At 37.8% G+C, this 23483-nt stretch overlaps 1 protein-coding gene across 1 annotated transcript in view; it reads left to right on the forward strand.

Annotated features, from left to right (window-relative positions):
* The first annotated feature begins 2345 nt into the window (after nucleotides 1-2345).
* CERKL (CERK like autophagy regulator) overlaps nucleotides 2346-23483 on the forward strand; it is a 233218-nt gene continuing 212080 nt past the window's right edge. The window contains exon 1 of the mRNA XM_074215572.1: nucleotides 2346-2692. Within this exon, the coding sequence (XP_074071673.1) occupies nucleotides 2464-2692 (229 nt within the window). The 5' untranslated portion in view covers nucleotides 2346-2463. The remainder of the gene's footprint in view (nucleotides 2693-23483) is intronic.

The raw sequence follows: 23483 nt of genomic DNA on the forward strand, positions 1-23483 counted from the left end.
ATTTTTTAAAAAATAATTTCTGGGTTGTAAATACACCAAGTTGATTAAAATATCATAACTCAATAGAGAGAAAACAGCAGCTCTCTTAAAATAATGACTGGGAATGAAGCTTGAATCTTCTTCATAAAGTGGCTAGCTGATTCTCTAAGAGTTCTTGGTTTCAGTTGGAGGTTTAGATAGGAAAAGTCCAACCTGGGAAGTGGGAGAACTGAGCTTTTAATCCTACCTCTGCCCTGGGACTAGGCTCTCTACTACTAAGTAGCCATGTAGCATTGGACAGATCACTTAATTTTCCTGGTCCTCAGTTACCTTCTCTGTAAAATAGGGATATTGAATTAGATGATTTTAAAAGTTATTGCTGCCTCTAAAATCTACATTGTGGTTTAGTTGAATCAAATTCTTCCTGACAAATTTGGAGTCTTTGTGGCAAAAATACTGGATGGTTTGCTATTTTCTTCTCTAGTTTGTTTTTACAGATGAGAAAACTGAGGCAAACAGGATTAAGTGATTTCCCCAGGATTACAAAACTAGTGCCTGAGGTCTGAGTTGAACTCTGGTCCTTCTGATTTCAAGGCAGGTATTCTTTATCAACTGACCTGCCTCAAATTTCTATGATTTGGTAACACCCCTTCACTTGGTCCCAGTTTGAATCAGCAATTATTTCTTGAGTACATGTAAGGAACTCTGCTTAATTCTGGGAATACCAAGACAAAAAGGAAAAGATCCTTCATTTTAAGGAAGCAGACAACATAGACATATATAAATACAAGATAATTTGAAAAAAAAAAACAGATCTGATAATTGGATGCATCAATGAAGGCTTTTGTGAGTGGCACCTAGACTGAGCTTTGAAAAAAAAAATTTTGAAGCCTGGAGACCAATCATCTAGAAAACAAGATATCTGAACTAAATTGTCAATAGACTGAAGGGAGAGAAGGGAACAGATATGAGAGTTTCGGAGAGTTAGAATTGAGAGGATATGTTAATTGAGTATTGGGAAGGAGGAAGAATCAAGAGTTAAGACTAATGAGAATACCTCCTCCAATTCCAAACTGACTTGGGGTTAAGTCACTTATTTGTATTATCTATCCCTTTTTCCTCATCTGTAACACACACACAGACACACACACACACACACACACATATATATATATATGATTGCAGCATCTATCATATAGGGTTGTTGTAAGGATCAAATGAGAGTCATATATATGAATTTCTTTGTAGAGCTTTAGAAACTTTGAGTTATTATTATTTTAGTTTTCATTATTTACTTTTTTTTTTAGGTTTTTGCAAGGCAACGGGGTTAAGAGATTTACCCAAGGCCACACAGCTAGGTAATTATTATGTATCTGAGGCTGGATTTGAACTCAGGTACTCCTGACTCCAGGACCAGTGCTCTATCCACTGCACCACCTAGCCCTCCCCGTTTTCATTATTTACTAAAGTTTCTGCTAATCTTCCAAAGTGAATTAACTAATCTCATACATCTCCACTACTGTGAGAGGTCTCTAACTCCTTCTAAATAAGGCAAATTTTAATAGAGCTAGGGCTGACACTGGGGATTATAGTATCCAAACCCCTTATTTTACAAATGAAATAATTAAGGCTCAAAGAGTTGACGTGAATCGCTAAAGGTTAGCTACAGATCTGGGATGCCCATACTTATCGATAACTGTCAGCATCCATGGATACAACCGACTAGTTTCCAGAACAGATCTAAGATAGAAGACTTGCTAGTGAAGAGAGATTTACATTCCAATATTCCGGAGAAACTTGGAACAGGAGAGAGAGAGGCAATGAGGGTTTCAGTTGCTGTCCTGGCTGGGTGAGAGGATAAGACTACAGTTCAGCCAACTTGTCAGACCTAGTCTTTGACATTACCTTCGGGGGGCTTTGATTATTTATGCTAATGATTTCTCTAATAACTCAGCCTTTACACCGCCAGCATCTTGTTTCTCAACCATGGACATGGACACTGTTGAAAAGGTCCTGAAATCGTTTGGAATTGTATCACCTCCAAAATCTGAATTTTAATGTTGAAGGCCCCAACCTCTCCTTCCACCTCTCCTATGATCTTGCTCGCAGTAAGCCGGCTCTTTTCAGGTCTAACCTGCCGCGCCTGGTTGAAGTGGGAGGACTAGGGCTGCGCAGCCCTGGAGGCCAGAGCCCGGCAGCTCCGGCAGGCGCATGCGCGCCGAGGGCTCCTTCGGCTCCTCCAGAACACCCAGCTGGAAGCCGCAGGACCGAGGACAGTCCAGGACGCCCGCGGGGCGGGAGGCTCGGGCACGCGCGGGGAGGGGCGGGGCTCCGGCCGCGCCCGCGGAGCTCGCCCCCGCCCCCCGCGAGGGCTCGCGCCGTTGCCAGGGCGACGCGCGACGCGTTGGAAGGAGGCGGCAGGCGCTTCGGCGCGGGGCCTCCCCGGGACACCCCGCCTGGGGCCCGGTCCGTCGGGGGCTCGCCATGCCTCGCCTGGCCAGGGCCCGGGTGGGCGCCTCGGCCCGGGGCCCGGAGGCCGGCCAGCCGCCTCGGGGCCCGCCTCCGCCGGCGCCGGCGCCCGTGGCCGCCGCCGAGCGCGTCTTGCGGTGGGGGATCTTTGAGATCGACGGCCGGAGCTGCGATGTGGTGCTGAGCGACCGCGCCCTGCGGTGGAGGCCCATCCGGCCCGAGCGCCCCGCTGCCCCCGCGGCCGGTGAGTGGCCTGGCGCCGCCGCTCCCCTCCCAGGGCCGCCCCCAGCCCCCGGGCCCTGGGGCTCCTCCTCCTCCGCCCCAGCAACCGCGTCCCGAAACTTTCCCCCGTGCCCCCCGGTCCCGCGTGCCCGCCGGCGCCTCACCAACCCCGCCGCAAGTGGGAACGGGCGCCCCGCTGCCCCAAGAGAGCCGGAGAAGCCCACATGCAAAGCGTGTGGTGGCTAAGCGCTCTGACACACGCGCACACACCAACACGCGCACACACCAACACGCGCGCAGACACGAACACATGCACACACGCACCTCTCCCTCGGCAGGCCAGGAGGGAGTGGGGTGCAGGACCCGCGGGGCCCCCCGGGAGCCCGGCCCTGGCCAGGGCGGAGGAAGGGGAAGGGGCGCTTGTGGGTGCAGAGGTGCAGACTGGCCTCTGCTTCGGCCTGGGTCCATCCGGAGGTGAGAGACTAGTCCCAGGCGTTTTTGTACTGTGGCCCCTCCGGCGGGAGGCCGATGAAGCCCACCACGCCTCCTCACAATCATGTTTGTAAATGCATAAAATAAAGTTTACAAAGAGAAAAATTACTTTGAAATATAGCAACCAGGATTTTAAAAAGAAACAAATTCATAGACCTTAGATTTAAGGATCTCTATCCTAGGAGTAGGGTGACCCCAAAGAGAAAGTCACTTGACTCCTCCGAGCCTCAGTTTCCCCGGCTATACAGAAGCTTAATGAGCTCGGCACCGGGAAGATCCGGATTCAGGGTAGAGGCTGGGCAAGTCTCATTGTTCCAGGCAACTTTCCAAGTCTCCAAATTACAAAGAAACTTCCTTCCCTGCAGTCCCTAACCCTTAGTAAAGTGCTTTGCAAATTTTAAGTCCTTCTATAAAAGCCAGTTTCTCTGCTCTCTGGGAACGTTCCCCCCCCCCCCCCCCCCCAAATTGCAAAACTTCTCTTACAATTCTTCTTGGACATCCTAGTTCTTTGTCCACTTAGTGGTGACAAATACTTAAGATTCCATATTGACGGATAGGACAGTTGCTCCTGCTCGGAGGGAGCTAAGTGATCCAGGGTCCTACGGGCAGCAAGGTAAGAGGTGATATTTGAATCACTTTCAAGTCCAGCTCTCTATCCAATACACCATTAAATCTAATAGTCGATGTCAAACTTATTGTTAATAGATTGGAACTGGCAAGCTTGTACAATTACCTGAATTTGTTTTTGTTGATTTATTTTTGTAGACCAGTTCATTGAAGGAATAATTTACATTACATTGGTTGTAAGCCAATGGAACAAAATAGTCCACAATACTAATAATTAGTTTACAAAAGGAAGGAAACAACCATATATTAAGCATTTACTATAAACCAGGCAACAGGAATACAATTTAAAAACAAAAACAAACAAATCTGTCCCTCCTCTTAAGGGTTAACACCAAAAAGAAGACAATGCCACAAAAATGAGAAAAGACTCACTCCAGATCTCGGTTTATTATAGATTGAATAAAATATTAAGATGTTGTAGGCAGGATCTTGTCAAGCTGTTCTCACTGAATAAAAATGTCTTTATTTTTATTTAGTTTTTACTTTAAGTGGAAACATTTCCTTTCTTTGTTGGAAAACAAAACATAACATTCTGTTGCTACAATTCAAAGTTAAGTGACTGGCTTAGAAATCTCTTGTAGGCAAAAGAAAAAAAATAACAAAATGCAGCTAATTAAAGCCATTGCCTGTCTTAAATGACTGTTAGTAATTCTGAATATATAAACTAAAAATCTATTTTAGACTGCAAGTGACCATGAATTAAGCAATTAATCCAGTTTTTGATGAGGATAAAAGGCTTGTGTGACAATACAAGCACTTCCAGTTATGAGTTGTGTTCTTAAAATTAGTTATTTGTAATACTTAGTGTATTCTCCCCCTCCCCCACATTATAATTGGCAGTTGAAGTCACAGGCTAGTCCTCAAAAGTCTTTTTATCATTTTCAAATAGTTTAGATTTCCTAGGTGTAGGGAGACTCCCTTTGTCAATACAAAGCATAGTTCAGCAATTTGTAGCCTTAGTTGCCTGGGGCCTGTTGCAATACTGATAATACAACAGAAAACTTAATTGAACAAGAAATATGGCCCCTCCGGCAGGAGTAGCTTTCATTTAAGAAAGGTGAAACTGCCAGTGGATATTTTTTTGGACAATCCACGAAGGAACTCTCATTCTCTCAAGGGTTAAAGAGGTTCTTTCATTCAATTGACTTGTGTTAATCACCTGATATGTGCAGGGTATTGTGCTGAGGATATAAAGATAAAAAAGACATAAACTTTGGGGAGGGGGGAGGTGAAAGATGTACACAAAAATAATACAAATAAATACATAAGAGGTTTAAAAAAAATGGAAGGAGGAATGCCAGAAGGGAAAGCATCATTTATGGTTAGGGTAGGGGATTAGGACCAGATTGGGTCTTTGCCCTAGAATAGCTTGTGTGCAGCAAGAAGGGAACAGTAATCTTAAGGTACATAGAAGAAGTAGAAAGCCATACACAATTTGTTTTTCATATATATCAGACACTTTAAGATTTTATGTTTTTGTTTTTTATTTCATTACTTAAAAAAGCAACCATGATGTTTTATACTTACTTTACTCTATCAATTAATGAGTGTAAGTACTGATATTTTTATGAGGACATCCAAAATTGCCAAATTTTGATGCTGCCAACAGGGCCTCTCATTGCTGTTCTTGTTGGCAGGGTAAATTGATCTGGCTGTGAAGACTGAAAACTACTTTATTGAGTTCAAAAGGGACTTTGGATGAAATATGCTTTCTTTTGTAACTGCTATATTTTTTAGTATGAATGATCAATCAGTAAAACTTTAAGTGCTAAACACTTGGTATACCAAGAGACAAATGACAAGGAGCAGATCTTACCTCAGTTTTTCATGTTTCTTTTTTTTTTTTTAAACTGCAACCTCAATAGAGTGTGCTCTACCACAGATCCAGAGGTTCTGGAGTTCCCAGCTTTTATCTTTTGCTTACTATTGTATACCTGTCAATCTGCTCTTATTTCTAGTTACTTTCCAAAGTGAGAAACAGTGCATAGAAAAAGGCAGTTGCTACATTATGTTCCATCAGAACTGGGTCAGGTGTATCAGCTCTGTAGGGCTCTAATTGAGCAGAACTCAGTCTATGCAAGGAATAGCAGTGATATATATACACATACATATATGCATAGATACATTCATGCATACATATCCACACACACACACACACATATGAAAGTATTTTTTCCTCTTTCTACTATGACTTCCACTTCTTTACGGGGTGGGGGGAGAAGGAAAAACAGAATTGTTGTAATAAATAAGCATAATCAAGTAAAACAAATTTCGAAAAATGTTTTATTCTGCATATTACTGTAGTACTGCTTTATTAGAAAGTATTAATATAGCAGTACTTTATTAGAGAGACCATTTTGTTGATCAGGGCTCTTTGATGTTATAGTGTAAATTATTCCCTTGTTCAGCTCATTTCTTTCTGCTTAAATCCATAAAAGTTTTCCCAGATTCCTCTGAGACTGGGACTTTCTTTTGGCACAGTAGTATTCCATTACATTCATGTACCATAATTTGTTTAGCCATTCCCCTCATTAATGGCCATTTCTTCTTTGCCATCACAAAAATGTTACTATAAATATTTTTACCATATATAAGGACCTTTGATTTATTTGGTATATAGACTTAGTAGTGCTCGTTGTGTCAAAACATATGAACAGTTTAGTAACTTTTTTGAACATAGTTTCAAATTGCTTTCCAGAATAACTATACCACTTCTTGGCTCCAGCCTTAGTGTGCCAATGTTCCCATTTTCCTATAGTTTCTCCTAGGAGTATTTCCTTTAAAGTTTCTAGTGGAGCAGACTGGGAACAGGAACATGGTGGAGATTGTCACTCCTTTCATGTCTTCTTAGAATTTTTCCTTCAGCCACTTGAAGTTGACTTTTTGCCATCATTCTTTTCAAAATTGGAAACCGAAAGTGTCCGAGTGTCAAAGCTCGAAGAGTCCTGAAGAAGACTGAAGAACTCTCTTCTACTCTTTCACCATCACTTATTCCATTTACTCCTTAAGCAGGCAGAGATGTACACAAAAATAATACAAATAAATACATAAGAGGTTTAAAAGAAGTGGAAGGAGGGATGCCAGAAGGGAAGGCATCATTTATGATTAGGGTAGGGGATTAGGATCAGATGGGGTCATTGCCCTAGAATAGCTTGTGTGCAGCCAGAAGGCGACAGTAATCTTAAGATACATAGAAGAAGTAGAAGGCCATACACAGTTTGTTTTTCATATATATCAGACACTTTAAGATTTTATGTTTTTGTTTTTAATTTCATTACTTAAAAAAAGCAACCATGATGTTTTATACTTACTTTACTCTATCATTTAATGAGTGTAATTACTGATATTTTTATGAGGACACCTAAAATTGCCAAATTTTGATACTGACAACATGGTCTCCCTTTTACTTATCCATTCCTCTGCAGGTTCTTCCCTAAAGACCTCAAGTGTCACCTTCCCATCATTTCTAATCCATGATTTGAACTGAGTACATCGTATTCTCTCCCTGTGTGCCCTCTCCTCACTTTCCTTTTCCTAATTTGTGATGTAGGGTCCCCAACCAACAAAATTAATTCACCGGTAGGCAGGATATTGCAAGGCTCTGTCCAGAATGTTCCAGACCTGTCCTTTTCAGCGTGATTGGTTTGTAACTATGTTTCAAATGTCTGTTATTGAATATTCATCTTTTTTCATTTATGATTAAGCTTAGATTTGTAAGGTAGGTCACCCTTAAATGCACCCTGACCCCAACATTACAATTTCTTCTGGGTGTTCTGATGAATGCAGTATCATCTTGTAATATTGGGATTGCCTTTTCTTTTTATTTAAAGTGCTTATTGGGTAGTGACGGGGCACAGTGGACAGAGTGCTTGTCTCAAAGTCAGGAAGACTCTTCTTCTTGAGGGAATCAACACCACTATCTTTGTCAAGAAAACCCCAAATGGGGTCATGAAGAGTCATACTTCACGTAGAAATTACTGAACAACTGAAAGTTTTTGGTTGCTTGTAGAGCTTTCCTTTTTCTTTTCCTAATTAAATTTTACCACTCTGTCTAGTAATTTGCAACCTTTTTTCCCCTGGAGGCCATTTATGATTTCTTTCAAATAGTATTTCATTTTCTCAAAAATATTCAGAAGTTCTGGATCATTTTCTTGTATTAAGGTGTTCAGGTTTTTTTTGACTTCTGCAAATTTACAATCCTTAGGCTGTCTCTATACACCCAGTCTTCAAAATCTTGATATTTTGTTTGAATAGAGGGCATTTTTCTTTTAATGTTATTATTTTTGCTTCTCTTATTCTAGATTGTTTTTTATTCTAGGTTCTTTGCATTGCAAATCAATTATTGTCTTTTTTGTTTCTTTGGTAAGACTTGCCATTACAGATCCAAGCATATTCAAGCTTCAGCATTACCACATTTAACTTTCATGACTTCAAGCACACATATAATTTTTGATTTTATTAGTTACTTCATTTTCACGTTAGGGTTGCTAACTGGACACATTTAGCTGTGTGTAATAGAGGGGGAAAAAAGGATTGTGCCTCTCAGTTTTCAAGATTAAAGAGTGGGGGGGGGGACAGCTAGATGTCCTAGTGGATAGAGCACTGGCCCTGGAATCAGGAAGATATGAGTTCAAATTCGTCCTCAGACACTTAATACTTACTTAGCTTTGGGCAAATCATTTAATTCCATTACCTTGCAAAAAATATAAAATTCAATACATAAAATTGATACCATGCAAAACATTTTTCTTGCCACTAATTCCCTAGAATTCTATGACTTTTGTAATAACATCTCAAAAATTTATTTCAGTCAATATTCATTTTTCATAACACATTAAATAAAAAATAGCATAAATACTTTATAGCAAATGAAATATTTTATAGCAAATGAAATATTTAAAGCTAAAATTTTTGAACCTGAATCTTTCCACTATGTTACTGCCATTGAAAGACTCTAGATAAGTGAGGTCTTGATATCACCTCCTATACTCTGTCCTTCATAGTTGTTGGATGGTGTTAGAGATTGGACGTGCCATCTTAAAAAAATTCCATCAATGATTGCCATTTGGGAGTCTTATGGGTCCCAGAGTATGGGAGTATAATAGAGGCAAGTTGACAGATGATGGGACTGACAGCTTTGATATCTCTAGCCAGCAGGCCAATTATGCCAAGCCACTCTACAATCTCTGGAGTCCTCCTGACTTCAGGGGTTGGAGTAGCTACCCTGTGTATTGCATTTTATGGGTTAATTTATGGTTACTGTGTTAGGAAAGTGTACATTATCAGAATTAATGTTTTGCTATAAAGAATTGTTCATAAAAAAGTGTATGATATTTTTTGGTAGTTGGAGTATTTCTTTAGTTGGTAGTTCTATTCTGTATGTAATTTTTTCCATGCAGAACATAAATTATGCTCTCATAATTTTCATTTTTCTTTTATTTGCTTAGAAGCAACATGTTTACATTCCATTTTTGGTTCTACAAGGTCCTTTGTCACTGAAAAGAGGAAGATGAGAACTGAATGTTGGGTTAGGCTTTGTTGCTAAACTGTATATTGAGCCTTTGGGCCAGCTAGTGAAGCCTTGGTGCTGGTGGTATGATGGGGAGGTGAATGAGAGCATAAGCTCAGGCTAAATGTCAGTTCATGGTTTTTTATTTTTCTTCTTTTGGGTTCTAGGTACCCTAAACTATTGGTGTCAAACTTAACTAAAATGGGAGCTACTAAGAATATAAGGCTTGATACTTAATACTGACTTGAAAAGTTGAATTTTTGCTTTTGTTTTATTGAATTTTAATTTATTTTATTAAATATGTATTAATACAGTTTTGTGGGACACCAGCAGCCTCTTTATGACCCCTCTGTCCTAGCCCATGGAGGTAGCTAAAATTGTTTTAGTTTTAGTGCATAATTTCTGTTTTTGAGGAGCTTTAAGAGATCAGATGGATAAGAGAAAATGTCTAGCCTTCAGTTTTGTTGGTCACATGATCCCTAATTTCTAGTTCTTTACCCTTTCTTTCTGTGCTTTTTAACTCTTTTCTGACTAATTCTTCTCTAGAAATATCCTTAATCTTATTTTCCCCACTTTCCCTGTGTCTGTTTCTTTCTGTTTCCCTGTTGATTTCAAATAATTTCTCTATAAAAATCTTTGTATATTTTATATTCTTCGATCAGTTCAGATAAAAGTGAGCTTTAAGTGATGCTTGTCCCCCATTCCTCCTTCTTTTGTATAAATTTCTATTTTTAACCTCAGGTTATGTGATATTAGTCCTCCTACTGTTTTTCTTTTATTCTCTAGTGTATCCATTCCTCCCTCTTATCACTTTCTTCATTTAAGATCATCAAAGCAAAACAAAAGTCCCTTTAAGGCTCTCTGTCTTATTTAACTCCCTCTATGACCCTGATGACATTACAGTTAGAGGATGCTTGCAATTCTCTTGATCTAATGTCCTAAGAATATAAATATTTTATTATTATAAAGTTTTTCCCCATTTCCTTACTCATTTAATTTTTTATGTTTCTCTTTACACCTGTGTTTATTATCAAAATTTCTGCACAAGTCTGGTCTTTTCTTCAGAATGACTTGGTTGTTGTTTAGTTGTTTTTCAGTTGTGTCTGAATCTTCGTGATCTGGCTTGCCATTTCCTCCAGAAACTGAGACAAACAGATTTAAGTGACTTGCCCAAAGTTGCACAGCTAATAAATGTCTGAGACCAGATATGAAACTCAGAAGAGGATTCCTGGTTTCAGTCTGACACTCTGTCCACTGTACCACCAAATTGTCCCAGGAAGGCTTAGAAGTGCTCCATTTCAATAAAAGATTCATTTTTCCCCCCTGTAGATTTATAGTCAATTATGGGAGGGGGGGAATTTTTTATTTATCTAATTACTTATCTAATTTATTTATCTAGTTATTTATCTAAGACTTTCTTTTTCTTAGGCCTTCTGAAAAAGCACAATCAATGCTTTTTGCCACTTTATTGTGGTAGTTGTATAATCTTGTGTGCAGTGTGATTGATCAGTTCTTGAGCTCTTTCTGACCACTTGTAGTATTTTTTCTTTGGAAAATGTTTGGAAATAGCAGGTTTTGACTGTGATATTCTTGGGAGTTTTCATTTTTAGGTTCTTTCTATTATCAGTGGATTCTTCCTATTTTCACTTTGTCCTCTTATGCTTGCAATCAGATGGATGTCTAAGGTCTTTTTCTTCCCTCTCCCTCTCCCTCTCCCTCTCCCTCTCCCTCTCCCTCTCCCTCTCCCTCTCCCTCCCCCTCCCCCTCCCCCTCCCCTCCCCCTTCCCTTCCCCCCTCCCCCTCCCCCTCCCCTCCCCCTCCCCTCCCCCTCCCCTTCCCCCCTCCCCCTCCCCCTCCCCCTTCCCTTCCCGCTCCCCCTCCCCCTCCCCCTCCCCTCCCCCTTCCCTTCCCCCCCCTCCCCCTCCCCCTCCCTCTCCCCCTCCCCCTCACCTCTTTTCTTTGGTCACAGCATGCATGTTGTTGATTCTTATATTATCTCTTCTTGATTCATTTCCCAAGACAATTCCTTTCTCCCATTTTTTTTTATTATTTTGATTTGTTTTAATGGTTCTTTTTATCTTTTGGAGAGTCATTAACTTCTATTTGTTATATTATGATTTTCAAGGAGTCTATCACTTGAAATTTTTTTTTTAGGGTTTTTCAAGGCAAATGGGGTTAAGTGGCTTGCCCAAGGCCACACAGCTAGGTAATTAGAAAATGTCTGAGGTCTGATTTGAACTCAGGTACTCCTGACTCCAGGGTTGGTGCTCTATCCACTGTGCAACCTAGCCACCCCTGCTGATAATTTTTTTAAAAAAGAGACTTGAATTCCAAAATTTGCAGTGATTTTTGTCAAAATTTTAATTGTTTCTTTGTGACCTATTTCTCCAGGAAATATTATAAAATGCCTTACCAAACTCAGCAAAGTCTTATACTGTTAAATGGTAGTTTACAGATTAAGTTTACTAGCAATTTCATATGCCACTTATCTAAAAGGTTTTTTATTGATTAATAATCAATCTTTCACAGAACATCTCAGCCCTTAAACTAATAATGTTCCTACTATATTCTGGCTTTCAGTATTTCACACAGTTATTTAGATAGGGGTTTAAATATAATTCAATTAAATATAATTCAGTTGTAGCCACCTAAGGCAAGGTCAAACTGCTCTACAAATTATATTCTCAAAAACCCCCCTCTTCAGACTCTTGAAATGGAGCTGTTATTTTTCAGACATAAAGAACAAATCCAAATTTGTGAATTTTGTCATCTTATAGCATCACTTCTATATGACCAGCTATAGAATTTCAGGTTTTCATGTATTATATTAAACTCCTTAATCTTGTTTTTAGATATTATCCTATGTTGGGAGTCAGTATTCAAATCCCCTTTGTAAATCAGATCATCTAAAGTTGAAAAAGCTCAGAAAAAGAATGATCAGAGGTATCAAAAGCACATTGGGATCAACATTTCCAAATGCTGCCTGAATTAGATGAACATGTATAATTGGGGAAATATTTAACAAAATAAATAAAACTACAATAAATTATATATAATGTTAACATGTGATTTTCTAAGTATGCCCCTTTAGTGGGTTTATGTATGACTTAGTGGTCCTCTTTCTGTATGAATTTTGCATTATTGATTTAGATCACTGAGTAGAAGCCCCAATCCTTTTCAAAGTATTAAGTTAGTTCCATGGGTATGGCCTGTTCTGGACTAGGTTTGACTTAGGCCCAACTTGGAGTTTAGTTGGGTGAAACTTCCCCCAACCCAGGGGGTGTGTTGGCACCAGCTCCCACTGATTCTGAAAGCTGATTCTTAAATTTCCTGTATGAGCATCTTTATACCTTGGAAATCGGCAAATGATTCAAATGAGGGTTTGATTGTATTGCTATTGCTGTTGATTGTCTAGATTTAGTAAGTGGTGGAGAAAATGTTAATGATGTAGATTAAACTTAAAAGTATGTTGAAATTTTCAGATACCAACACATCTTACACCACTCTTACTGCACCCCCCCCCACCCAATCCATCTCCAGCTTTCCTTCCATGGGAGTCAGTACCCTGAGGCGTCCTTGATTCTCCTGTGCTTTTATACTTAGATGATTAAGAAGCTATGCTAACAGATTGAGCCTTAGTCTCCTGGGTCAAATATATCTTGAGGACAGTTTCATTGCCTTCTAGGCAATGGGAGGAAAAGATTCTCCTACCACAATCCCTTCTTGAACATAAAAGGAAACCCTTGACCTTCTTCAAATAAATAACTGGCTACAAAATGCTACCTCTTCTATTTAAAATATGTATAACTGCACCTCTCTAGTCTTAATCTTTCACCAGTATGAAAAAAGTTTTTGGCATAGTTCTTTTATTCCCACCTTTGCTGTATATGTATATGTATGTATGTATATATGTATATTGAGAAAACAAATATTTATGAACCCTGCAGAAAGTTTAACCACTGTTTTCAGTCTTTTTTACGATAGATAAAATGAACAGTCTGTAGACCAAACTAGCCTTAGTCTTAATACAGACTGTTGATATTTCTCTGAGGTTACAGTATAATTTCACCAGCTAAAGAAAACTAGGCAGGAATGTTCTTATCAATTGAAATACCAGTTCTAAACAGTCTAAAAAATAGAACTGTTAAAAAACCTCCTTTCTTTTATACTTGGGCAACCAACAATAGTTTGGTATGGTGGGAAAGGTGCTGGACTTAGAGTTATAGAACCTAACTTCACATATGTGTGCTGTTTACATTACTTGTATAAATTTAGGCAAATCAACTAACCCCCTGACCTTAACTTTTTTAGCTGTAAAAGGACAGCTAGGAAAGTAGGTAGAGCTACAGACCTGGAGTCGGGAAGACTCGTCTTTATCAGTTCAAATCTGGCTTCAGACATTTACTAACTACATGACCTTGGTCAAATCACCTAACTGTTTACCTCAGTTTACTCATATATAAATTGAGCTGAACAAGGCAATGGAAAACTACAGTATCTTTGCTAAGAAAAACTCAAATGCGGTCATGAAGAGTCAGATATGACTGAACAGCAACAATGAACAAACAAACAACAAAAAATTGATAAAGTTGGACTAGACAGCCTCTAAGGTTCCTTCCAAATTTACCTCTATAATTTTATTATGAACTTGATACAACCATTAGACAATTTGGATAATTGTTCTTTACCTATAGAAAATAGAAAAAAATAAGCATTTTTCTAGATTGTTTTGTCACTCTCAATATGAGTTTTTAAAATGCCAAAATTCAATTACCTCTGACAAAAGTATATCTGAAAAAAGGTCTTAGAAATTGTAGTTAGAGATGCAGTTATTGCTGATCTTTGACCCCAAATCTTAATTGGTCAAAGCTTTGTCTTTCTGTGCTTAAAATCTGAGACATCTTATTTCAGAGCTTGGCATACACCATTAGAAGCACACTTCTCCTATGCTTATGTTATCTGTAGACAGCAGGATGGACTTTGCTACTTGCAAAGAACTCTTTCCCAATCTTTATACTTTTAAAAAAAGTATTGTTGTATTGGGGTCATACATTGTACTATTATATATATATATATATATATATATATATATATATATATATGTCTAGGTGTATATTCACACACATATGTATATCATAGGCAAACCTATGCCAAATATTATCCTTTAAATTCACTCTCCTTGTTTTATATTACTACCTGTTGTTAAGTTGTTTCTCTTGATGACCCTTTTTAATTTTCTTGGGAAAAATATTGAAGTCCTTTGACATTTCCTTCTCCAACTCATTTTACAGATGAGAAAACTGAGGCAAGCAGGGTTAAATGACTTACCCAAGATTATACAGCCAGTCAGTGTCTGAAATTGGATGTGAACTTGGGAAGATGAGTCATCCTGACTTTAGGTCTGGAACTCTATCCATTGTGTCACTTAACTGTCCATCCTGCTGTTTATAGACAACATAAGCATAGGAGAAAAGTTTGTTAGGATAGCTAATAGCAACTGCTACCTCTTGGCATCCTTAAGTCAGCTGCTGTATCTTCCAAGAAGAAGCTGAACCTCCTTATTGGCTTATCCATATGTGAAAGAGCAGGTTAGTGTCAAATTAAATCTCTGAAAATATATTTTGTGCTATTTAAAGCATTAACTGTAATAAAATTCTTTATCAGATAGAGAATATGAAATAGCAAGTTGGTTCATTTTGTAGCTAAATCATCTTGGCAGAGAGGTACATCAGGATTCATTTCCACTCAAAATAGGTTGCTGTACAAGATATGAATGCCCTAAAATCCCTTTATAGTCAAAAACAGATATTGAAATCTGAACAGGGGACTGTTCCCCAAATTCCTTTATGAAGAAAACATTGACCCTTATTTACAGGTCTTCTTATTACCCTTATGAAGCATAGGTGGGCTGACATTATATAGTGTTAAGAATACGGATCAGTCTCTAAAATTTTGCTAAGAGAATATTAAATCCACCTCTCACAATGTGGTACCTAAAGGTTATGTTTCCTTCTTTAATCAACAATACAGAACCAATGCTTCTATCACTTACTGGGAAATTATAATTAATATAAATTATAGTATAAATTATGATGCTTTCCAGAACTTGTCCAAGACTAGCTTAAGAAATATTTCAGAGCGTAATGGATAAAGCACTGGCCTTGGAGTCAGGAGTACCTGGGTTCAAATCCGGTCTCAGACACTTGATAATTACCTAGCTGTGTGGCCTTGGGCAAGCCACCTAACCCCATTTGCCTTGAAAAAACCCTAAAAAAACAGACAAAAGAAATATTTCAGAGATAGCTGAATGGACATACAAGTTGCTGGTTGGTATATCCTTGTGCAAGTTTCTTAACTTCATTGGACCTCAGTTTCCTCATCTCTAAAATGAGGGAACTGTACTAGACAAGCTTAATGGTGCTTTTCAGATCTAAATCTCAGCTTCTCTAATATGATCCTATTGGCTAATCATTTCCCTAGGTTCTTTGAACTCTATTTCTCCATTACATTTAGAATAGAAAATAAGTAGTTTGTATCTTTTAATAACAATTCAATGCATGCATCATTTGAACTTACCATTTAAAAAATCACTTTTACTATTTTACTCATAAATCAACATGATACATTTATCTTTTATGGGCAGAAGTGTTCTTTGGATTATTTAGAGCTAGGATTTATATACAAATAGGAAGAAATTAATGATCTGCTTTTCAAGGGATTGGGGAGGATCATAATAATCACTATTATATATCTGTTCTTATGGTACAGTGGATAGAACACTGGATTTGATGTAAGGAGGACAGGAATTCAAATCCAGGTTTAGACACTTGATACTTACTAGTTATGTGACCTTGGACAAATCACTTAACCTTGATTGCCTTGAATACAGGGTCATCTCCAGTGATCCCAATTTATATCTGGCCACCAGACCCATACAGCTTTGGAGAAAAAAAGTGAGGCTGGTGACTCAGAAGAGCACTCCCTCTCTCAAATCCAATTCATGTGATTGGTCCAATTGTCAAAATCCAATTCATGGCATCACCTCCTTGTTGTCATGGACAAACATTATCAATAGTCACCACTCATTCCCTAACTTGCTAATCAATTAACTCTCCCTTGTTCTTGGTTTAATTTCATCAACTGGAGCAGTGGGATTGTTGATCTTTTATTTAGTAAGGACCCCCTCCCCCCAATTAATAGTGATTTGGAATGACAGTCCCTTATTGTTCCCCCCCTTTTTAATGGACTTAAATTTGAATCTTGAAAAGAAATTACATATTCCAACTTCAAAAGCAATCTTTTGAATTAGTTGGTTAAAGAAGAAATAGTGTTAGATCCAATTTCCTAGGCACACATTTTTTACTTGGGCAAAAGGTAGTAATAACATGGCTACTTTGGAATAGAGAGGAAGGAGGGTGCTTCAAAGATTCTAAGTAAAATCCAGATTAAGTAACCCAGGAGGCGAAAAAAATTAAGTATGATGTAAGTGTTGTATGAGCATAGGCCTGGCAGAATCTAATAGATTCAAGACCAACAGTAGTAGGAATAACCTTGTGAGAATTTGGATATGCAGAGTCTTGAGTTTTATTTTGTGGTGTATGCAAAGTATATATGTAAATAAAAACAAGTCTCTAAGTCAGTTTGAGGAGAAATGGTTAGAGTTTTGTGCAGGCTAAAGATAACCATTTTGAAGTCAAAATTGGAAGCATCTAAAATGGAAGTAAGGTTCTGAGACCAGATAAGCAGGCAGGAACTTAAATATCAGACCGGTTGGCAATACAGGTGGGAAGAGTTTATAGGTTGGAAGTGGATTCACAGGTTTATACTTTATTTGATGGATAAAATGGCCCAGGCAGGAGCACACTTAGTTCCTGTATACAGGTCAAGACTTAACATTCACGTCCATAGTAAAGGAATAGATATTCAGACATGGATTTGGGGAAAAGTAGATAGGTTTATACTACATTGCCTGGTAATTATCCCCTTGGGGGTTACTTGGAATTCATTTATTAAGAAGTTACTCTGAGACAGGCAGTATGACTTGCAAAGAAAAGAAAAAAAACAGTTCCTGCCCTCAAATCCCTCCCCCCTCTGATGGGGGAGATGACATGCAAATAACTATGTATATGAATCAGGATAAAACAAGTGTGAGGACCCTGAATAGGGACCCATGCTAAGTCATGTAATAGTCAGTCAGCCTCAGTCAGAGCTAGTGCTTGGTCCAGGAGTCAGGTTCAAGAATCTGGTCAAGGGGCCTGATAGTACAGTTAAATAAGGTCAGAAAAGTGAGATTAAAGCTAAGCAGAGCCAGGTACAGTTGTGGGCAGCAGAGAGAGGGTCACACTTTCTAGGTCGATTTGGAACAAGTCTAGTGCAGGCTATGATTGTTTGAGGAAGGGGAAAAGGATAGAATGGGGAATATAAATCTTCATTTTTCATAGAATACTTCATCTTTTAGAAACCCTCTAGTTTATACATGTTGGGGACCCTGATAGTACTTAGCAGAATAGAAAGAGAGAACACCTACAGAATTCAGGGATGGGAAGGACAAGGGATCGATCCCAAGAGATATCAGAAATCAAAATATATGAGGGGAAAATGTATTAGAATAGATCCCTGAGCCAGACAGAAGGGACAGAAATAAATTAAGGAAGGGTATAAAAGTATTTAAAAGGAAGCAGTTGCTGATGACTTCTTGGCACATTTTCTAATAGAATGAATAACTTTTCTTAACTAGCTATGTAAGGAATGAGATGTCCAACATGCCTTCCAGTTCAAAATCTGTGCTCCATGATCACTTCAACCAATTTCATTGCCCACTGCCTAGACCATCTCACTATCCCTTCAAACTTATTTTGTTTATTTGTGAGTTTTTGCTCATGCTCTTTATTCTACAGGCTAAATATCTTCTCCCTCCTTTAGCCCGTCCAAATCCTTCTTGCCTTTTATGGTTTAGGTTGTGTAATGATGGCAAAAATCATATGCATTTATATAACATTTTGAAGGTTTACAAAATACTTTTCAGTTATTATCTCACTTGATCCTTACAGAAACTGAAACTGAGTAATTGGTGACTTAACCAGAGTTACACAGCAAGAGCCAAACTCAGGTCTTAATTGTTCTAAGTCTTATACTAGCATATCCTCTGCACCACCTAGTTAGCTTATTATCCACTCCGTTTCCTTCAGGTTCTTCCTTATCACTTCAACTCATGGGGTTTTCTGCTTTCTAAATTCTTGAAACATTTCTGTTTTTAGTATCATTCACTTGACTACACAGTTACTTTTTCTTTCCTTCCCTTTACCCCATACACAGAAACTCTTAGTTCAAAATTTAATTAAATTTTAGATGTTGTCTGAGTTGCAATAAGGTGTGAATGATCAATCCATACTTGTGATATTTTCATTTTAAGAAGAATTCATTAATACAAATGACACTCTATTTTCTGGAATATGGGCAGAAGGTAAGAGGTTCTGCTGCTTCCAACTCCTTGGTATTCTATACACAGTGGACAGAAATTAGTCCTTTGCTTCAATTTATTTGGTCTCGGTTTGGGCTAGGAAATGCTTTCTTTAAAAAAAATGACTAAATAAATTATTTTCCCTGAAATTGATGAAGTTAGTATGATTCTCTCCCATCTTCTTTCTTTTCTGCTTGAAAGTCCTCCTAGAAAATTGTCCTCTACTTTGTAAGTAGAGAGTTTAGAAAACTCTTTATTCCATTACATTTCTAGAGGATTAAATGTACTTTATGAAATAAATCTGATCAAATATCAGTATGCATATTCTAATTTTTATATTTATATTTACTGATTACAGTTACAGAGTTCCTGCTAACAAGATGTTTTTCAGGTACTCTTCCTTGCTTAATTTTCACTTCAACTGTATTCTTTTAGGTAGTAAAAGCAAACTTGAGATAAACAAAGTCTTCAATATATCATTTAGTCCTGTTAAAAAGTGTTACTTTTTCAGTGATTCATTTATTTAAACCTGGAGACATAAATATGGTTATATGAAAGCAACTATAGAAAAAGTTAGTGTAAATATAAAGATGTGAAAAACCAGATAATCAACTTTAAAACAACAGCAAAAACTAGTGGTCTTAAAGGACTTAGAAGAGCATGATGCAGTCTGAGTATTAATCTACCCGAGCTATTTAGGAACAGATGTATGTGAAATGGATACTAGTAGTCTGTTTTGTATCTAAAGTACGACATCTGTCAGTCTATCTTGTGGTCAGGAATAATGGCAAGAGGGGTTAAACCCCCAAATGACCCATTACCAGTACATTATTGAAGTAATTACTTGATCATATTCAAAGGTTTTGGTCCATCAATGTATATGTCAAGAAAATGCCTTCTTTTGCATTTAATTAAAGTGGTAGGCTCTATGCTCCCAAACTTATTTTAAGGAAACATTCAAAAGATGAATTTGAAGAATTAAACTGTATTATCATTTTCATGTAAATATATATTATTTTGACAGAGGTATTTATTGAAAAAATCTACTGTATACTGTGCTGGCATGTTTTGGATTTTTATTAAAGCTAGATAACAAATAAAATAAAGATTTTAGAATGATTGCTCAACAAAATATGGTGAATTCTCTGATTTTTTAATTATATGTAGTCATTATTTTTATTTCAGTTATTCCTTCAATCATCTCTTATCGTATGGATCTTAAAAGTTCATTGTCTAAAATGACAATTACTACAGGGATTTTAATTTTTAAATGATGTATGTTTGGGGAAAAACCTATATAGAGCTTAGAGAATTAGAGGGCATGTTAAAGATCAGTTAGTCTAACACCATTTTATATATGAAAAACTGAAACAAAGAAGTAATGATAAAACGTAGTATTTCCACATTTTTTTCTCATTCTTAGCTTTAGTTATTGTTTGAAGAGACTAATTGATTTGTAGTTCGTTTAAAAAGCTTTTCCTTCAAAAATAATTTTACTTTATTTTTCATGGCTGCCAACTCTGAAGATCTACTTTTTTTCCTGAAGAGTTCATAGCAGGGTCCCATTGTGTGAGGTTTTGTTTGCATTTCTTAAAGTCCTTCTATAGTTCTTTCTTTCTGATAACAAATTTCAGTTAATCTTACAATGACTGCTTGGTCATCCTTTCCCTCCTTCACATGTCCAGACTCAATAGAGTTTCTTATTACTCTCATACTGTTAGACTAGCTATTGAAGGACCTACTACAGCTATTTTTAGATGAGTATAGGTAGGACTTTTGAATGCTGATCACAAAGTGTTAAGTGGAATCATCTCTCAGTATCACAATAAATCTTCCAAGAAAAAGTATGTGCAGTACAGCCGTACAGGCATGGGAAATATTGTAAAAGTCATATACCAGTACTGTGAGGGTAGTTACTAAAAATGTTGGTTTATGTGATCAGGGAGACAAGGAAGCAGTGGAGCCTCCCTTACCCTCCCCCCCCCCCCACATGGTTTTCTGCAGTCACTGCTGGCTGTACACAATTGTATTTGGCAGCAGAGTTCCTAAAGAAGTGGGATTTGAGCCAGAGGAAATCAGCCCACATGCTTCCTTTGGCTTAGATGTCAGAGACTGTGTGTCTTTGGTATAGCAGATGACTGTGTCCCCTAAAGTATATATGCAAGAAGACCTACAACTTATTTCAGATTGCTTTTCATGTTAGGGATTGATGATGCATCTAAAGATAAGAATGAGGTACTGTATCATCTGGCATAAAGAAAGCCTAATACGTATTCCCAAGATTTTCACAAAAAAATAATACCTGAAAATGTTCACTTAAAGACTTGTCAGTACTGTGAGGGTTGTTACTAAAAAACATCCAGTGTCAGAATGAAACTCTGTTCTCTTCTCTTTCCTTTTACTCTTCCATTTTCCTTACATTTTGCTCAACAGAAAGGCTGTCATGACTTTTGGAATAGATTAATGTTAGTGTGGATTTATCATGACACTTCATCTAAAGTTCTATCAATATCAGTACTATTTAGTACATATGTGGAAGTAAAACCTGGATCAACCACAGATAACATATCTAGTTTCAATAACCAATTTTCTTATCTATTCTAAAGAACAGAAATGAGTGAAATTCTTTATTTGTTTATCAGTTTCATTTTCATTCCCCAAAGATAGCTTTCTAAGAGTCCTTAATACCTAAAACTGTATTTGACTTAAAGTTCATGATCTCAGTTCAATTCAACAAACATTAAGCAACTGTTGTTCAAAAACTGTGGTATTATCTGGCAATACAAAGACAAAATGAAACAAATCCTTGCTTTCAAGGAGCTCAATCTACTAATAGATAAACATCTACAGATGAGGAAATTTATTAATCCCCTACTATATGGTTGAACTCCATTTCGCGCAAACTGTAAAAAGTCCATATGAGGGAAACCTGATTCACTTCATTGAGGAAAATAATGCAGTGTTTCTTGACACCTTCCCCATATCCAAAATCATCCCTTCTCCATCCAAATAATAAATATCAAAATAACATTTTAGTTGTACTTTCTGGAAGGAGAAAAATGCATTCCTGTCAAGAGAGATAGTCCATCTCTATGAGTTATCAGTTTAGTAATCTCATTCTGAAGCAGTCTGCAATTGGTTTTGGAAGACAACCTGCAATTCCTGATGTGGAAACTTCATTCTCCGTGTTTTCTATAAATTCTTCACCTGAAATTCAGACATTCAGAGCAGTCATGGCTGTACTTGAATTTTTCCTTCTTTAATGTTGTCTGCCCCTTAGTGTGTATCATTATTATTGCATGAGTCCTGTTTCTGATGTTTGCTATGTGGACTAACTTGTGCTCAAGAATAAGTATATAACAAAAATGAGTATAAATTATTATTGCTAAGAGGAAAATTCTTTTTTTTTTGGGGGGGGGTTTGTGAGGTAAATGGGGTTAAGTGGCTTGCCCAAGGCCACACAGTTAGGTAATTATTAAATGTCTGAGACCAGATTTGAACCCAGGTACTCCTGACTCTAGGGCCGGTGCTTTATCTACTGCACCACCTAGCCACCTAGCCACCCTGGGAAATTCTTAAGTGAATGTCTTGATCAAGAGAAAGGGAATGTTAGCAACTAGGAAATTAGTAATGGCTTCCCTCAGAAGATTGCACTTAGTTTAGAAGGAAGTTAAATGTTTGAAGATAAAAGGTGAGGTAATAGGACACTGCAGGAAAGAAGAACAACTTAGGCAAGGTTATTTGAGTTGGGAGAGGGGAAGGGAGAGTACTTTACTGTGCAATAAAACATAAATGGGAGAATAAAGTGTACTAAGCCTGAAAAATGCATTGGATCTAGATTGTGAAGAACTTTAAAGGCATAACTGAAGAATTTGCATTTTGTATGGAGGCAACAGGAACACCATTGAACAGGAGATTTTCTGATTTGTGCTTTAGGAAGATTATTTTGAGTATTGCAGTAATTCAAGGAACAAGTAGATCATAGGCCAAGTTGTGTGCCTTGTTAGTGGAGAGAAAGAGGTCCAAAGGTGAAATAGATTGCAGAGATGGAATTGAAACTGATTGGATAGGATCGTTGAGAGATATTGGAGAATCAAGAAGCAGTGAACCTAGTTGTGGCTGAATCTTCAGCAGATGTTTGGATGTTTGGGGGAGGAACCAGTTTAGAAGATGTTCTGGATTGTCCCCTTTGACCAGTTTCCTGATGGTTTGTGTTTAAGATTGAGACAAAGCAAGACACTCATAATTCAGTCAATAGCAAAATGAGCTTTACTTAGACATAGGAAAAAATATATTTAGTAAGGATATGCATTAAGGACACTCATGTTGATTCAGTATTGGACTAACTTCTCTTTTTGAGTTGGTCCTTATGGTTCCCCTAACATGGCTGCCCTGGAGACCCTTGTTGTTTTGCAATCAATTACCAGGAAGTGATGCAATAGCTTTTTTTTTTTTAGGTTTTTGCAAGGCAAATGTCATTAAGTGGCTTGCCCAAGGCCACACAACTAGGTAATTATTAAGTGTCTGAGACCTGATTTGAACCCAGGTACTCCTGATTCCAAGGCCAGTGCTTTATCCATTACGCCACCTAGCCACCTCAATAGCTGTGTTTTGAAGATGGTTTCAAAAGCAAGGAAGCTAGTATAAAATTCATTGGAAAAAAGGGGTTAAGCTATTGCTCCCACAACATTCTTTTCCTTGATTGAAAGGTAATTAAAATCTTCT

Source organism: Macrotis lagotis, chromosome 1, assembly GCF_037893015.1.
Source record: "Macrotis lagotis isolate mMagLag1 chromosome 1, bilby.v1.9.chrom.fasta, whole genome shotgun sequence".
NCBI classification, from domain to species: Eukaryota; Metazoa; Chordata; class Mammalia; order Peramelemorphia; family Peramelidae; genus Macrotis; species Macrotis lagotis.